The sequence below is a fragment of the Opisthocomus hoazin genome, chromosome W (genome assembly GCF_030867145.1).
Source record: "Opisthocomus hoazin isolate bOpiHoa1 chromosome W, bOpiHoa1.hap1, whole genome shotgun sequence".
Taxonomy (NCBI): Eukaryota; Metazoa; Chordata; class Aves; order Opisthocomiformes; family Opisthocomidae; genus Opisthocomus; species Opisthocomus hoazin.
Window position 1 is genome coordinate 49,499,046 of NC_134453.1, and position 13,207 is coordinate 49,512,252.

Genomic DNA, 13,207 nt, shown 5'->3' on the forward strand with positions numbered 1-13,207 from the left:
GATCCTGGAAAACAGCAACCGTGAACTGGCATTCACAAAGCCATGAATCCAAAGCTGATTGGCTCTAGTAACTATTGTATTAGTATATAAGGTATTCACTTGAGCAATAAAAGGATTCCGATCGAGCACAAGATTGGGTTCCGTGAAGTCATTCACCACAGATGGCGCCCAAACATGGGTTTTCGAACATGAAGATATTTGAACATAAAGATATTTGGACATAAAGATATTCAGAGCTGGAGATTATTACAGGTGTTGAACCACAGCTGGGACCAAGAGGAGAGACATATGCACGCATGCGCACACACAAGAGGAGACATCACCCTTTGCTGGAACGATTGAGGTGAGCGGCTGCGGATTTATAAGATGGGACAGTCAGCTACAAAAGAGCAAAAGCTCCATCAAGAGATTTTATCAGTTACAAAGTTGGTTAAATTGTTAGTTTGGATAAGAGACTATTGCTCGTGGTACCCTTCCTCAGGTTCATATGATAGCTCGTTGTGGGCAAAGGTGGGGGAGGAATTGCAGACAAAAAAGGACTTGCAGCTTGAAGTCCCTGAGGAAATCATTATTACTTGGAAAACAGTGTATACAGCTTTAAATGCTCTAAAACCTGCAGAAAGTATCTTATAAGCATTGGCTGCCCCTCCTCCGTTCTCGCAAAAGCAGGAACAGACCGAGCTGCAGTCTTTTGAAACATTTAGTCCTGCATACGATGAAACCCCTAATTCAACACAGGGAATGGGGGGGGGGTCCGTCAAGTCATTCACCACACCCAACAGCAGTAATGTCAGCCCGGAGGACCACAAAAGATGTCTCTTCTAAGCTTGCCTGTAGTTAATAGAATAGGAATCCCTAATCCTGCTTTTAGCTGGATTAAAAGGAAAAAAAAGGGGGGGGGGGGAGAAAAATATTCTAATTTTTGTCTTCTTCCTAAGAACAGGTGAGGAAGATGTTATGAAGACAGAAATTTCAAGCAAGCAGTCAAGGGACATTTTTAAGCCTCTAGAGTTAATTGATACATTCTACCACAGTATTTATGATAGCAAGCACTTAAGAAACACATACATAGGAAACAATCTTGGCCTAGGTCTGAGTTGTAAATTAGTCCCACTCTTGCTAAATAGATACTTGATGACTGTTGACCTCTCTAGAGGAAAAGCTTAAAAAAATTTTAAATCTGTCCCACTTCTACATTGGTAAACTTTATATTTCACATAAAAGAATTAAGACATACTTAGGCTTGATCTTTTCAACATATCTGAGCTCACATACAGAGAAAAAACTTAATGGATCAATCTGAAAGAGTGGTGTTCTGTTCAGCATTCTCTTTGTCAGATATAGCTATATACAAGGACATCTTTACCTCTGTGTAGAACTATATGATCAATCATGTTACATTTGTATTTGGTGTGATATAGGCAAAGAGGACAACGAAGGTCTTTGGGTCCTTCCTCAGGAACTGCCGAATGTCCAGCTTCCACATGCATAGTAAAAGCAGATCTGTGAAATGGGAGGGAGACATGGAAGCAGTCAGAATAGATGTGTATGGAACGCTGAAGTGTCACAGCTCTAATACAGAAGTGTTATATAAAATGGTACAGATACCACTCAGCCTTCTCTTCATAAAGCTACGTGGCATTTCAGCAGGACTACTGACACGGATATGACGAGAACAGGTATTTGCATGTTCATATCCCTAAGTAACTGAACACACATTCTGCACAAGATATTATTTTGCAGTGATTGTGCTATAGTCACATTGCTATAGTTAAGATGGCAAAAGTATTTCCAAATTTTGTGCTCGTTATTTGCTTGCCTTTGGCAAAGAGAGACATTTTAGCAAGTTGAGTAAAATCCTTCCAACTGTCCTAGACTCTGAAGGATGAAAAAAAACCTTATTTCTGATGGAAAAAAAAAAATCCTCAACACCATCTTTGTAGGACTAGCCCCACAACAGCTGAAATGTTCAGATTCCAGATATGAAATAGACTTGCACCTACAGTAAGTTTGACATCAAGTTGATAAGTTTGAAAGCCTCAGTTATGAGGACCTGAAAATGCAAGACTGAGAATACTCCACAAATGAACAGTACTTTTGCACAACAAATCTCATACTATTAGCTGCATACTTAAAAGATACAAGAGACATACATGCAGAGGAAATTAACTATGCATCTATCAAGCCACATGGTCAAGAACTAAAATGAGAGGTGTTTGTAAACTTGGGGGAATTAGGTCATTTTTTTTCCTGGGGTAGTGCTAAAGCTTGCAAGAGCGAAGCTGCTAGCTGCATTAAATTACAGAATTTAAAGCCCCTTTGAAAGTTCTCCAAGTCTGTTAGCTTGAACGCAAAGCAACTTACTAACACAACTGGCTTTGGGCCTGGAGCCAATAGGTGAGGTTTTATCAGCTTCAGTGGATGCTTTCATGTGTTTAATTCTCTATGGTGACTTGAATTTTTTTCTTTTAAAGAGAGCTCACATGTATATGTTGTACATTTAAAGAGGAAAGACTTAATCCCAGAAAGTTTGAGACACCACAATAAAGAACACAACTCTATGTAGCTATGAACACATGTAATTACAGCTTGATTTAAGGCAATTTTGTTTAATCCTGGTAGGAGAAAAGGGCAATAGCAAAATGTGAAAAAGATACATTGGACCTGTCAAGAGTCTGAAATGCTTAAAACAAATAATAATCTGGAGCAGCGATAGTAATAGTAATCTGGAATTAAACAGCAAGTTATTCCATGTAACTGTCAAGGAGCTGAAGCAACAAACCCCGATCCTTTATGGATGTATAACTTGAGGCTGCTCTTGTATGAGGTCTCTCATGTCTAATGTCCAGCATACAGCTAGACATGTACACAATACAACGGGTGAACAATTGTCTGAAGGGTCAGGCTCAAAGAGTTGTAGCAAATGGGGTAACATCTGACTGGTGGCCAGTCACTAGTGGAGGCCCCCAGGGCTCAATTTTAGGGCCAGTTCTTCTCAGTGTTTTTATCAATGACCTGGACATGGGAGTTGAGTGCACACTAAGCAAGTTTGCCAACGATACTAAATTAGGAGGAGCTGTTGATTCCCTTGAGGGTAGGGAGACCTTACAGAGAGATCTTGACAGATTAGAGTGCTGGGCAATCACCAATCATATGAAATTTAACAAGGATAAATGCTGGATTCTGTACCTGGGACAGTGTAATTCTGCATGTATGTATAGACTGGGGGGCAAGAGACTGGAGCGCAGCCCTGCAGAAAGGCATGTGGTGGTTTTGGTTGATGGTAAGCTTAGTAAGTCAAACATGCCCTAGCAGCCAAAAGGGCCAACTGTATCCTGTGGTGCACTAAGCACAGTACAGCTAACCAGCCGAAAGAAGTGATTGTCCCACTAAGCATTGGTGCAGCCTCACCTTGAGTACTGTGTGCAGTTTTGGGGTCCACAATATAAGAAGAATATAAAAATCACAGAATCACAGAATGGTAGGGGTTGGAAGGGACCTCTGTGAGTCATCTAGTCCAACCCCACTGCCGAAGCAGGGTCACCTACAGCAGGCTGCACAGGACCTTGTCCAGGCGGGTCTTGAATATCTCCAGAGAAGGGAACTCCACAACTCCTCTGGGCGACCTGTTCCAGTGCTCTGTCACCCTAAAAGTAAAAAAAGTTCTTCTTCATTTTCAGAGGGAACTTCCTATGCTTCAGTTTGTGCCCATTGTCCCTTGTCCTGTCGCTGGGCACCACTGAAATGAGTCTAGCCCCATCCTCTTGAAATCCACCCTTAAGATATTTATAAGCATTTATAAGGTTCTCTCTCAGCGTTCTCTTCTTCAGGCTAAACAAGCCCAGCTCCCTCAGCCTCTCCTCGTAGGAGAGATGCTCCAGTCCCCTCACCATCCTTGTAGCCCTCCGCTGGACTCTCTCCAGTAGTTCCTCATCTTTTTTGAATTGGGGAGCCCAGAACTGGACACAGTACTCCAGATGGGGCCTCACCGGGGCAGAGTAGAGGGGGAGGAGAACCTCCCTCAACCTGCTGGTCACACTCCTCTTAATGCACCCCAGGATACCATTGACTTTCTTGGCAACAAGGGTACCCTGCTGGCTCATGGTCAACTTGTCATCCACCAGGACACCCAGGTCCCTCTCCACAGAGCTGCTCTCCAGCAGGTCAGCCCCAAACCTGTACTGATGCATGGGGTTATTCCTCCCCAGGTGCAGGACCCTGCACTTGCCCTTGTTGAACTTCATCAGGTTCCTCTCTGCCCAACTCTCCAGCCTGTCCAGGTCTCACTGAATGGCAGCACAGCATGCCGGTCTATCAGCCACTCCTCCCAGTTTGGTGTCATCGGCAAACTTGCTGAAGGTACTCTCTGTGCCTTCATCCAGGTCATTGATGAAGAAGTTAAACAAGACTGGGCCCAGTACTGACCCCTGGGGGACACCACTAGCTACAGGCCTCCAACTAGACTCAGAGCTGCTGATGACAACCCTCTGAGCTCTGCCATTCAGCCAATTCTCAATCCACCTCACCATCCACTCATGTAGCCCACACTTCCTGAGCTTGCCTAGGAGGGTGTTGTGGGAGACACTGTCAAAAGCCTTGCTGAAATCGAGGTAGACAACATCCACTGGTCTCCCCTCATTTACCCAGCCAGTTATGTCATCATAGCAAGGTCCCCAGGGAAGTGGTCATGGCCCCAAGTCTGTCATTGTTCAAGAAGTGTTTGGAGCATGCTCTTAGATATATGGTTTAACTTTTAGGTTGAACTGTGTGGAGTCAGGAGTTGAACTCGATGATCCTCATGGGTCCCTTCCAACTCAGGATATTCTATGATTCTATGATTCTAAAAGGAAAGGTTGAGCATAATTCTTCAAGAGAACCTCTCTCCTTTGCCCAACCACGCTATCTATTTTCACAAATCTCCTAAGGCCATAATAGCTTTGAGAACTTGAATATCAGCTAAGGGGTCTATGACTGAGGATTCAAAAATCAGAAGGAAACTGAAACAGCACAACTGCATAAAATTTTCTGTCCTTAAGGAACATGGCTAAACACCCCCCCCCACAACTTTAAATTTTGCAATGTTTAATTGGATTTGATGAAATGCTTCTATATGCTATCAGGCACTTTGGAGTATGCTTTATATTTCAGCCAGATATATTGCAGAGGGGGGTGTGAGGAGTTCAGGATTATGAGACTGTTCTTCATAGAGGAAATAGAAATTCTGTAACCTACCTAGAACATTTGACTGCCCCATGCTTCATGCTAATATCCCAGTCCTTGTACTATTTACTGTAGCGAGTACAGCCTACTGCAAGTGTTTCTCATGCTTTTCTGTTCAGCAGATGATACGGGCTGTTGTAGGAATGAAGAAAATTAATTACATGGATGCTGCTGTGATCTTGTATGGCATTTCCTATGTTTCTCTCCCTGGTCACCACTGGTCATGTGTCTCTTAGCTATAAACCAGTTGTCACAAAGATTTCAGAAGTCTTTTGAAGTGCTACAAAAATCCCATTAGAAGTTCAGTTTGTTTTGCACAATACTTACTTAAAGCCTGTATAAAAGGAACAATCTTTGCACTTAAAGAGTTTCTTCCCTCCGTGCTTGTCACGGTAATGACGTCGAATGCTCTGTATGTAACCCGAGGAAAATTCACAAAATTCACAGTTAAGGATAGCTTCTCTTTTTTCCACTCCTGCAGCACTCACATAAAGTGGAATTCGGCTGATGTTATTATTCCTGGCCAGAGCTGCAGACTGGTAGTGGTTCAACTGTTGCTGAACATCAGGAGGTTCTGAGTATGAAGAGTCTATGAAGAAAGAGACAGAAGTTGTCGTCCCAGGTAGGTCAATGAAATTTAAAAAGATTCCAGGCCTGCTCTAGCAGGCAGCCTTCTGAAGAGATAAGAGGATAACCATTTCTTCATCTAACCTGATTTATATTCTACAATGTAAAAGGTGGTGAGTTGAGATTAGGCTTTTAAAAATCTGATCTGGGGAGGGATAAATATATGAGAGTAACCTAATAAAGACAGAAAGAAAAAGGAAATAGATACAGTATTTCCCTCCCCCTTATACAACCCAACAGAAGGCTGTCACACCATTTTAATGATATTTAAAAAAAATACACAGACTAGATATGTTTCAGCACACAAACTGAAAACTAGAATACTTCATTAAAAAAAAGGGAGGGGAGTCTTGGAAGTCTCCCAATACATTGATTTGAATGTGGAAGTTAGGAATTCAGCTACTTTGTCCTGTATAATACACAACTGCCCATGAATGGTACAAATGAAAGCAAAGCACAGACGAATGTCGGTGTGATGTTCCTGAAAAGATAACAAAAGGCTCTTTTCTTAAGCTTTCTGAAAAAGAAAACAAAAGACGGTAAAGTATACCAGCTACCTCCTACTTTGATGGGTGCTTCATTTCCAATGTATAATTCCCTGAGGCTGCACATGTATGAATTCTCTAAAACATATACTTGTTGGAAATTAATACCATCCATTCTAGCCAATTAGTAAAGAGAAAAAAATGGGAAACAGGCCTGTACAGCACTCAGTGTGTGGACTTCATCTGTCTTCAAGAGAGTAAAACGATTGCTTTCTTTTCTCACTGTCATAGAGAGTTATATATGCTTTAGAAATGAAAAACAAACCGACAGCAACAACAAAGAGTACCAAACAAAAAAAAAACAACATAGGGAGAAAAATGTCTCCAGGCTCTCCAGCTTCATCATCAGGTATACAGCAGAGACATGAAGGCTTCTGGTAAAATGATTCAGGGTTTTTTTTGTTGTTGTTTCTTCTGAGATGCATGAGCAGAGACTGGATCACAATGTATTTATCCTCTTTGTTCTAATTACTTCGACAGCAGGTTTGCTCACCACAGATGGCTCACAATGAGTTCTACCCCTTCAAATCTTAAGGCCCTGTGTCACTCACAGCTGCTTCCAGTCTGCCATGAGGAAAATGAAAGCAACTGTGGAAAAGAAAAAACCCACACTTCACACCAAAAATTTATCAAATAAAAGAAGTACATGGCACTCTTGCTCAAACATATTAAAGATAACACACAGGCAGCCGGTGGTGTCTGGAGAGGCACTTTGTGTGGGTGGGTGGTGCATACACCTCTGAAAGGAATGCAGCCTGTGGGCAACCCATGCTGGAGCAGGCACACAAGGCAGAAATAGTTACATATACGTCCTGGGTTCAGCTGGGATAGGGTTGATTTTCACAAGAAGCCAGGAGGGGACACAGCCAGGATGGCTGACCCAAACTGGCCAAACAAACGGGGTATTCAATAACATGTTCTGAGTGCCACTGATGTATTAGGCACAGAGCAGGCACTGTGGTTATGCCCCAGACTGTCCTGAATTTTATGTTCAAGGATTCAAAACTCATTATGGGAAGAGCAACTACTGCTATGTGGCAAAAACACATCCTGGCTCTTATCCAATAGGCACATACTGGTTCAGGCTCCAGACCGGGATTAGTTCTGTTTGTTAATCAGTGGCCAGCAAATCAACAGTAGAAGGAACACTGAACTCCTTGGAAAGTTGATGCCCCAGCGTATGATGAATTAAGTGCAAAAAAATAAATTACGGAGTTCATTTACTGACAGCACAGCAGGAAATAAGAAATGACAAGCCACTTCCTGGAACCCCTCCACAGGAGAAGCTGCAACTTGCAAAGGGACTGGATGCTTTAATCATTTTGCAGAGATAATGGCCTTGAGGATCACCTTGGAACATGCTCAAAGCATGTGTGTGACTGACCAATAAACCTCTACAATGGAAGAAGGCTTAGAGGAGATGGGCAAGGGTGATGTGTCCATGAAGCTCAGAGAATAATGCAAAGCAGCTGACTTTATCACAACATAAAGGGGATAGGAGGGTGACCTTTGTTTTACATAAACAGCTATGTCATTCGAGTGGATCAACTGGTGGTGTAAATGTTTCTACCCCATTTATTAAAAGGATGTGAATGTCTCCATTAGTTAGCCAGACTGGGATGGGGGGAGTGAATATATGGCTCATCCCATCACAAAATATAAAAATTAAACAACTAGCAAAAGACTGTCAAAGAGAGCAACAGGCTTGAGCTGGCTTCAACCCACATATTCCTTCCTAGTGACTGGGGACACCCATTGTCATGACAGTGGTCATGTTATAGAGAACTGTAACGGGAATCACATTGGTATTGTGATTGAAGTGTGTTCAGCAATTGCTATATTTTGCTAAGTGTAACTTATGTTTGTGTTTTCGGTTTTTGGAAGGAGGATCTGGAGAACTACAGGCCTGTCAGTCCAGTGCTTTCTCATCTGTCTTGAACTGGGGAGCCCAAGTTATAGAAAGGTGGGTGTCAGTCTCTTTTCCCAAGTAAGGAGTGATAGGATAACAAGAAACGGCCTCAAGAGAGAGGGGATCTTATAAACGCTTATAAATATCTTAAGAGTGGGTGTCAGGACGATGGGGCCAGACTCTTTTGAGTGGTGCCCAGCGACAGGACAAGGGGCAACGGGCACAAACTGAAGCACAGGAAGTTCCATCTGAACATGAGGAAGAACTTCTTCCCTCTGAGGGTGACGGAGCACTGGAACAGGCTGCCCAGGGAGGTTGTGGAGTCTCCTTCTCTGGAGATATTCAAAATCCGCCTGGACAAGGTCCTGTGCAGCCTGCTGTAGGTGACCCTGCTTTGGCAGTGGGGTTGGACTAGATGACCCCCAGAGGTCCCTTCCAACCCCTACCATTCTGTGATCCTGTGATTCTGTGATGATAATCTTATTTCAGCTGGTTGTAGAGAGCAATAAGGTTCCCCCTCAGCCTCCTCTTCTCCACACTAAACAACTCCAGTTCCCTCAGCCACTCCTCATAAGACTTGTGCTCTAGACTCCTCACCAGCCTCGTTGCCCTTCTCTGGACACACTCCAGCACCTCAATGTCCTTCTTGTAGTGAGGGGCCCAAAAGCGAACACAGTACTCGAGGTACGGCCTCACCAGGGCCGAGTACAGGGGCCTGATCACTTCCCTGCTCCTGTTGGCCACACTATTCCTGATACAAGTCAAGATGCTGTTGGCCCTCTTGGCCACCTGGACACACTGCTGGCTTGCATTCAGCTGGCTTTAGACCAACACCTCCAGGTCCTTTTCCTTCATGCAGCTTTCCAGCCACTCTTCCCCAAGCCTGTAGCATTGCATGGGGTTGTTGTGACCCAAGTGCAGGACCCGGCACTTAGTCTTGTTGAATCTCATACAGTTGGCCTGTCCAGATCCCTCTGCAGAGCCTTCCTACCCTCAAGCAGATCAACACTCCCGCCCAACTTGGTGTTATCTGCAAACTTACTGAGGGTGCACTCGATCCCCTTGTCCAAACCATTGATGAAGATATTAAACAGAACTGGCCCCAATACTGAGCCCTGGGGACACCACTTGTGACTGGCTGCCAACTGGATCTAACTCCATTCACCACAGCTCTTTGGGACCTGCCGTCCAGCCAGTTCTTTACCCAGCAAAGAGTATGCCCATCCAAGCCATGGGGACCCAGTTTTTCCAGGAGAATGCTGTGGGAAACAATGTCAAAGGCTTTACTGCAGTCTAGGTAGACACCATCCACAGCCTTTCCCTCATCCACTAAGCAGGTCACCTTGTCATAGAAGGAGATCAGGTTAGTCAAGCAGGACCCGCCTTTCATAAACCCTTGCTGACTGGGCCTGATCACCTGGTTGTCCTGTACGTGCCCCGAGATGGTGCTCAAGATGATCTGCTCCGTAACCTGCCCTGGCACCAAGGTCAGACTGACAGGCCTGTAGTTCCTGGGATCCTCCTTCTGGCCCTTCTTGTAGACGGGCAATACATTTGCTCACTTCCAATCAACTGGGTCCTCCCTGGTTATCCAGGACTGCTGATAAATGATGGAAAGTGGCTTGATGATCACTTCTGCCAGCTCCCTCGGTATCCTTGGGTGGATCCCATTGGCGCCATAGACTTGTGTGTGTCTAAGTGGTGTAGCAGGTCACTAACCATTTCCCTTGGATTCTGGGGGATTCATTCTGCTCCCCATCCCTATCTTCCAGCTGAGGAGGCTGGGTACCCAGAGAACAACTGGTGTTACTATCAAAGACTGAGGTAAAGGTGGCATTGAGTACCTCAGTCTTTTCCTCAGCCTTTGTCACTATGTTTCCCCCAGCATCCAATAAAGGACAGAGATTCTCCTTAGTCCTTCTTTTGTTGCTAATGTATTTATAGAAACAGTTTTTATTGTCTTTTATGGCAGTAGCCAGATTAAGTTCTAGTTGGGCTTTGGCCCTTCTAATTTTCTCCCTGCATAACCTCATGACATCCTCCTCCTGAGTTGCCTGCCCCTTCTCCCAAAGGTCATAAACTCTCTTTTTTTTCCTGAGTTCCAGCAAAAGCTCTCTGTTTAGCCAGGCCGGTCTTCTTTCCCACTGGCTCATCTTTCGACACATGGGGACAGCCTGCTCCTGCACCTTTTAAGATTTCCTTCTTGAAGAATGTCCAGCCTTCCTGGACTCCTTTGCCCTTCAGGACTGCCTCCCAAAGGACTCTATCAGCCAGGCACCTAAACAGGCCAAAGTCTGCCCTCTGGAAGTCCAAGGTGGTAGTTCTGCTGACCACCCTCCTTACTTCTCTGAGAAGCAAAAAGTCTATCATTTCATGACTGCTGTGCCCAAGATGGCCTCCGACCATCACATCACCCACAAGTCCTATTCTGTTTTCAAACAACAGGTCCAGCGGGGCGCCTTCCCTAGTTGGCTCCCTCACCAACTGTGTCAGGAAGCTATCTTCCACACGCTCCAGGAACCTCCTAGACTGTTTCCTCTCTGCTGTGTTGTGTTTCCATCAGACATCTGGGAAAGTTGAACTCCCCATGAGAACAAGGGCTAGTGATTGTGAGACTTCTCCCAGCTGCTTACAGAATATTTAATCTGTCTCTTCATCCTGGTTGGATGGTCTGTAACAGACTCCCACCATGATATCTGCCTTGTTGGCCTTTCTCCTGATTCTTGCCCATAAACACTCGACCTTTCATCACCATCGTCAAGCTCTAGACAGTCAAAAATCTCACTAGCATGCAGGACTACCCCATCGCCTCTCAGTCCTTGCCTATCCCTTCTGAAGAGTTTATAGCCATCCATTGCAGCACTCCAGTTGTGTGAGTCACACCACCATGTTTCCGTGATGGCAACTAGATCATAGTTTTCCCACTGCACAATGGCTTCCAGCTCCTCCTGTTTGTTGCTCGTGCTGCGTGCATTGATGTAGATGTACTTCAGTTGGCTTCATTAAGGGTGTATGCACCTGCTGCAGTGTGGTCTTCTCCATGGTCTGCAGATTGGATATCTGCTCCACCTTGGACCTCCATGGGCTGCTCCTTCTTGGAGCTCCAGTCGCCAAGGGGAGCTGTTCCGGAGCTGGCTCGGTCCACAGCGTAGCAGTAGGTATCGGCGCAAAGGGAGTTTTCCTGAGGCAGGGAAACGCAGGGCAGCGGAGAGCCCTGTCAGGAGTCAGCAGCTCTTGCGGGAGATGCTCATGAGGCCTGGACGTTGCCAGAGCAACCATGACCACATCCATGCATATAAAGAGTAGCCTAAGGAGCACTAGCAACCAGGGTGTCTGCATCAGCCAGGGAGTGGCACAGCAGTTTGTGCAGCAGTTCATGAGGAAGGACACACAGGGAGGGCATGGTCACCCTACCAGCTCAAGAGGCGAGTTGGTGGTCATCAGCCTCTCAGGAGCTTAGCTATGGTATCCACCTGGTGGAAAGCCATGTCCTCTGCACTCGCCAGAATGGGTGTGGCAACCCAGACAGAACTCCTATGAAAACTTGCAGTCTTCCAGGTCTCAGGCTGCAGGGAGTGCCAGAACCTTTCACTAGTAACAGATGGCAGTAGTGAGAAGAGCTGTGTGAGGTGTGACCAGGTGGATGATCTGCTCAGCCTGCTGGCAGAGCTACAAGAGGAAGTAGAAAGGTTAAGAGCATCAGGGAGTGTCAGAGATAGACTGGTGTAACCATGCTCTGCCCTCCCTGAGACAGAAACAGGAACAACCACCTGAAAAAAAACAAAATTAATGGGACCCTGCATCCTCCCCCTGCCAGACTGAAGGCAGTGGCTTAAAGGAAAGGAGTGAATGGAGGCAAGTCGATGATCGGGACGGAAGGCACCTTGCCTTCCTAGGTGCCTCTGTACAACAGGTATGAGACTCTGGATGTGGAAGGCCAGTCAATGGATGATGTGGATGATGGTCCATCTACAGCAGATGTGTTGTCAGGTTCAGAAAGGCCTACTCCCTGTATCACGAGGAAGAAAAGACGGGTTATAGCTGTAGGCAACTCCCTTCTGAGGGGAACAGAGGGTCCAATATGCTGGACAGAACCTCCTCTTAGGGAAGTCCGCTGCCTTCCTGGGGCCCAGGTTAAGGACATCGCTGGGAACTTCCTAGCCTGGTGTGATCCTCAGACTATTATCCATTACCGCTCTTCCATGTGGGTGGCGATGAAGCCGCAACACGTAGTCCAAGGGCGAGCAAAAGAGACTTTAGGTCCTTAGGACAGTTGGTAAGGGAATCTGGAGCACAGGTTATTTTTTCCTCTCTCCTTCCAGTTGCAGACAGCGACATTGGAAGAAACAGACAGGCCCAATCTATTAATACATGGCTTGGCGGCTGGTGTCACCGCCACAATTTTTTTTGTTTCAATAATGGGGTGGCTTACATGACACCAGGCTTGCCGGCGTCAGATGGGACTCACCTTTCACAGAGTGGGAAGAGGATCTTTGTGCATGAGCTAACATGGCTTATTGACAGAGCTTTAAACTAGACTCGAAGTGGGAGGGGAATAATATCAGGCTTGCCCATGAAGAGCTGTGGAACGACACGCCAAGGTTAGAGGGATGGGGTGCTAGCAAGGACCATCAGCCGGTTGCTCTGAGATGTGCTGGGTACACTACAGCACACTTGAAGTCTTACAGAGATGAGCCAGGGGCTCCTGAGGTAATAGGGTCCAACAGGGAAACACTGGTGAAATACCTCAAAAGAATTAAGGGGTGTTCCTCTAAGAAGGTGACATGGCCGACAGCCGAGCTGAAGTGCCTCTACACCAATGCACGCAGCATGGGCAGCAAACAGGAGGAGCTGGAAGCCACCATGCTGCTAGAAAGCTACGACCTAGTTGCCATTACTGGAACTT

General features: G+C 45.7%; 1 protein-coding gene across 7 annotated transcripts in view; it reads right to left on the reverse strand.

Moving 5' to 3' along the window:
- The window catches only part of LOC142365621 (zinc finger protein 462-like), a 153,086-nt gene that overhangs the window by 26,714 nt on the left and 113,165 nt on the right, over nt 1-13,207 (reverse strand). For 5 of the 7 annotated variants that reach the window (XM_075446583.1, XM_075446581.1, XM_075446582.1 and 2 more), the window contains exons 8-9: nt 5,548-5,809; nt 1,367-1,503 (exon numbers count right to left, since the gene is read on the reverse strand). In XM_075446583.1, coding sequence (XP_075302698.1) covers nt 1,367-1,503; nt 5,548-5,809 — 399 coding nt within the window. Of the gene's footprint in view, nt 1-1,366; nt 1,504-5,270; nt 5,353-5,547; nt 5,810-13,207 lie in introns of those variants that run through there. The other 2 variants (XM_075446587.1, XM_075446586.1) reach the window with 2 other exon arrangements.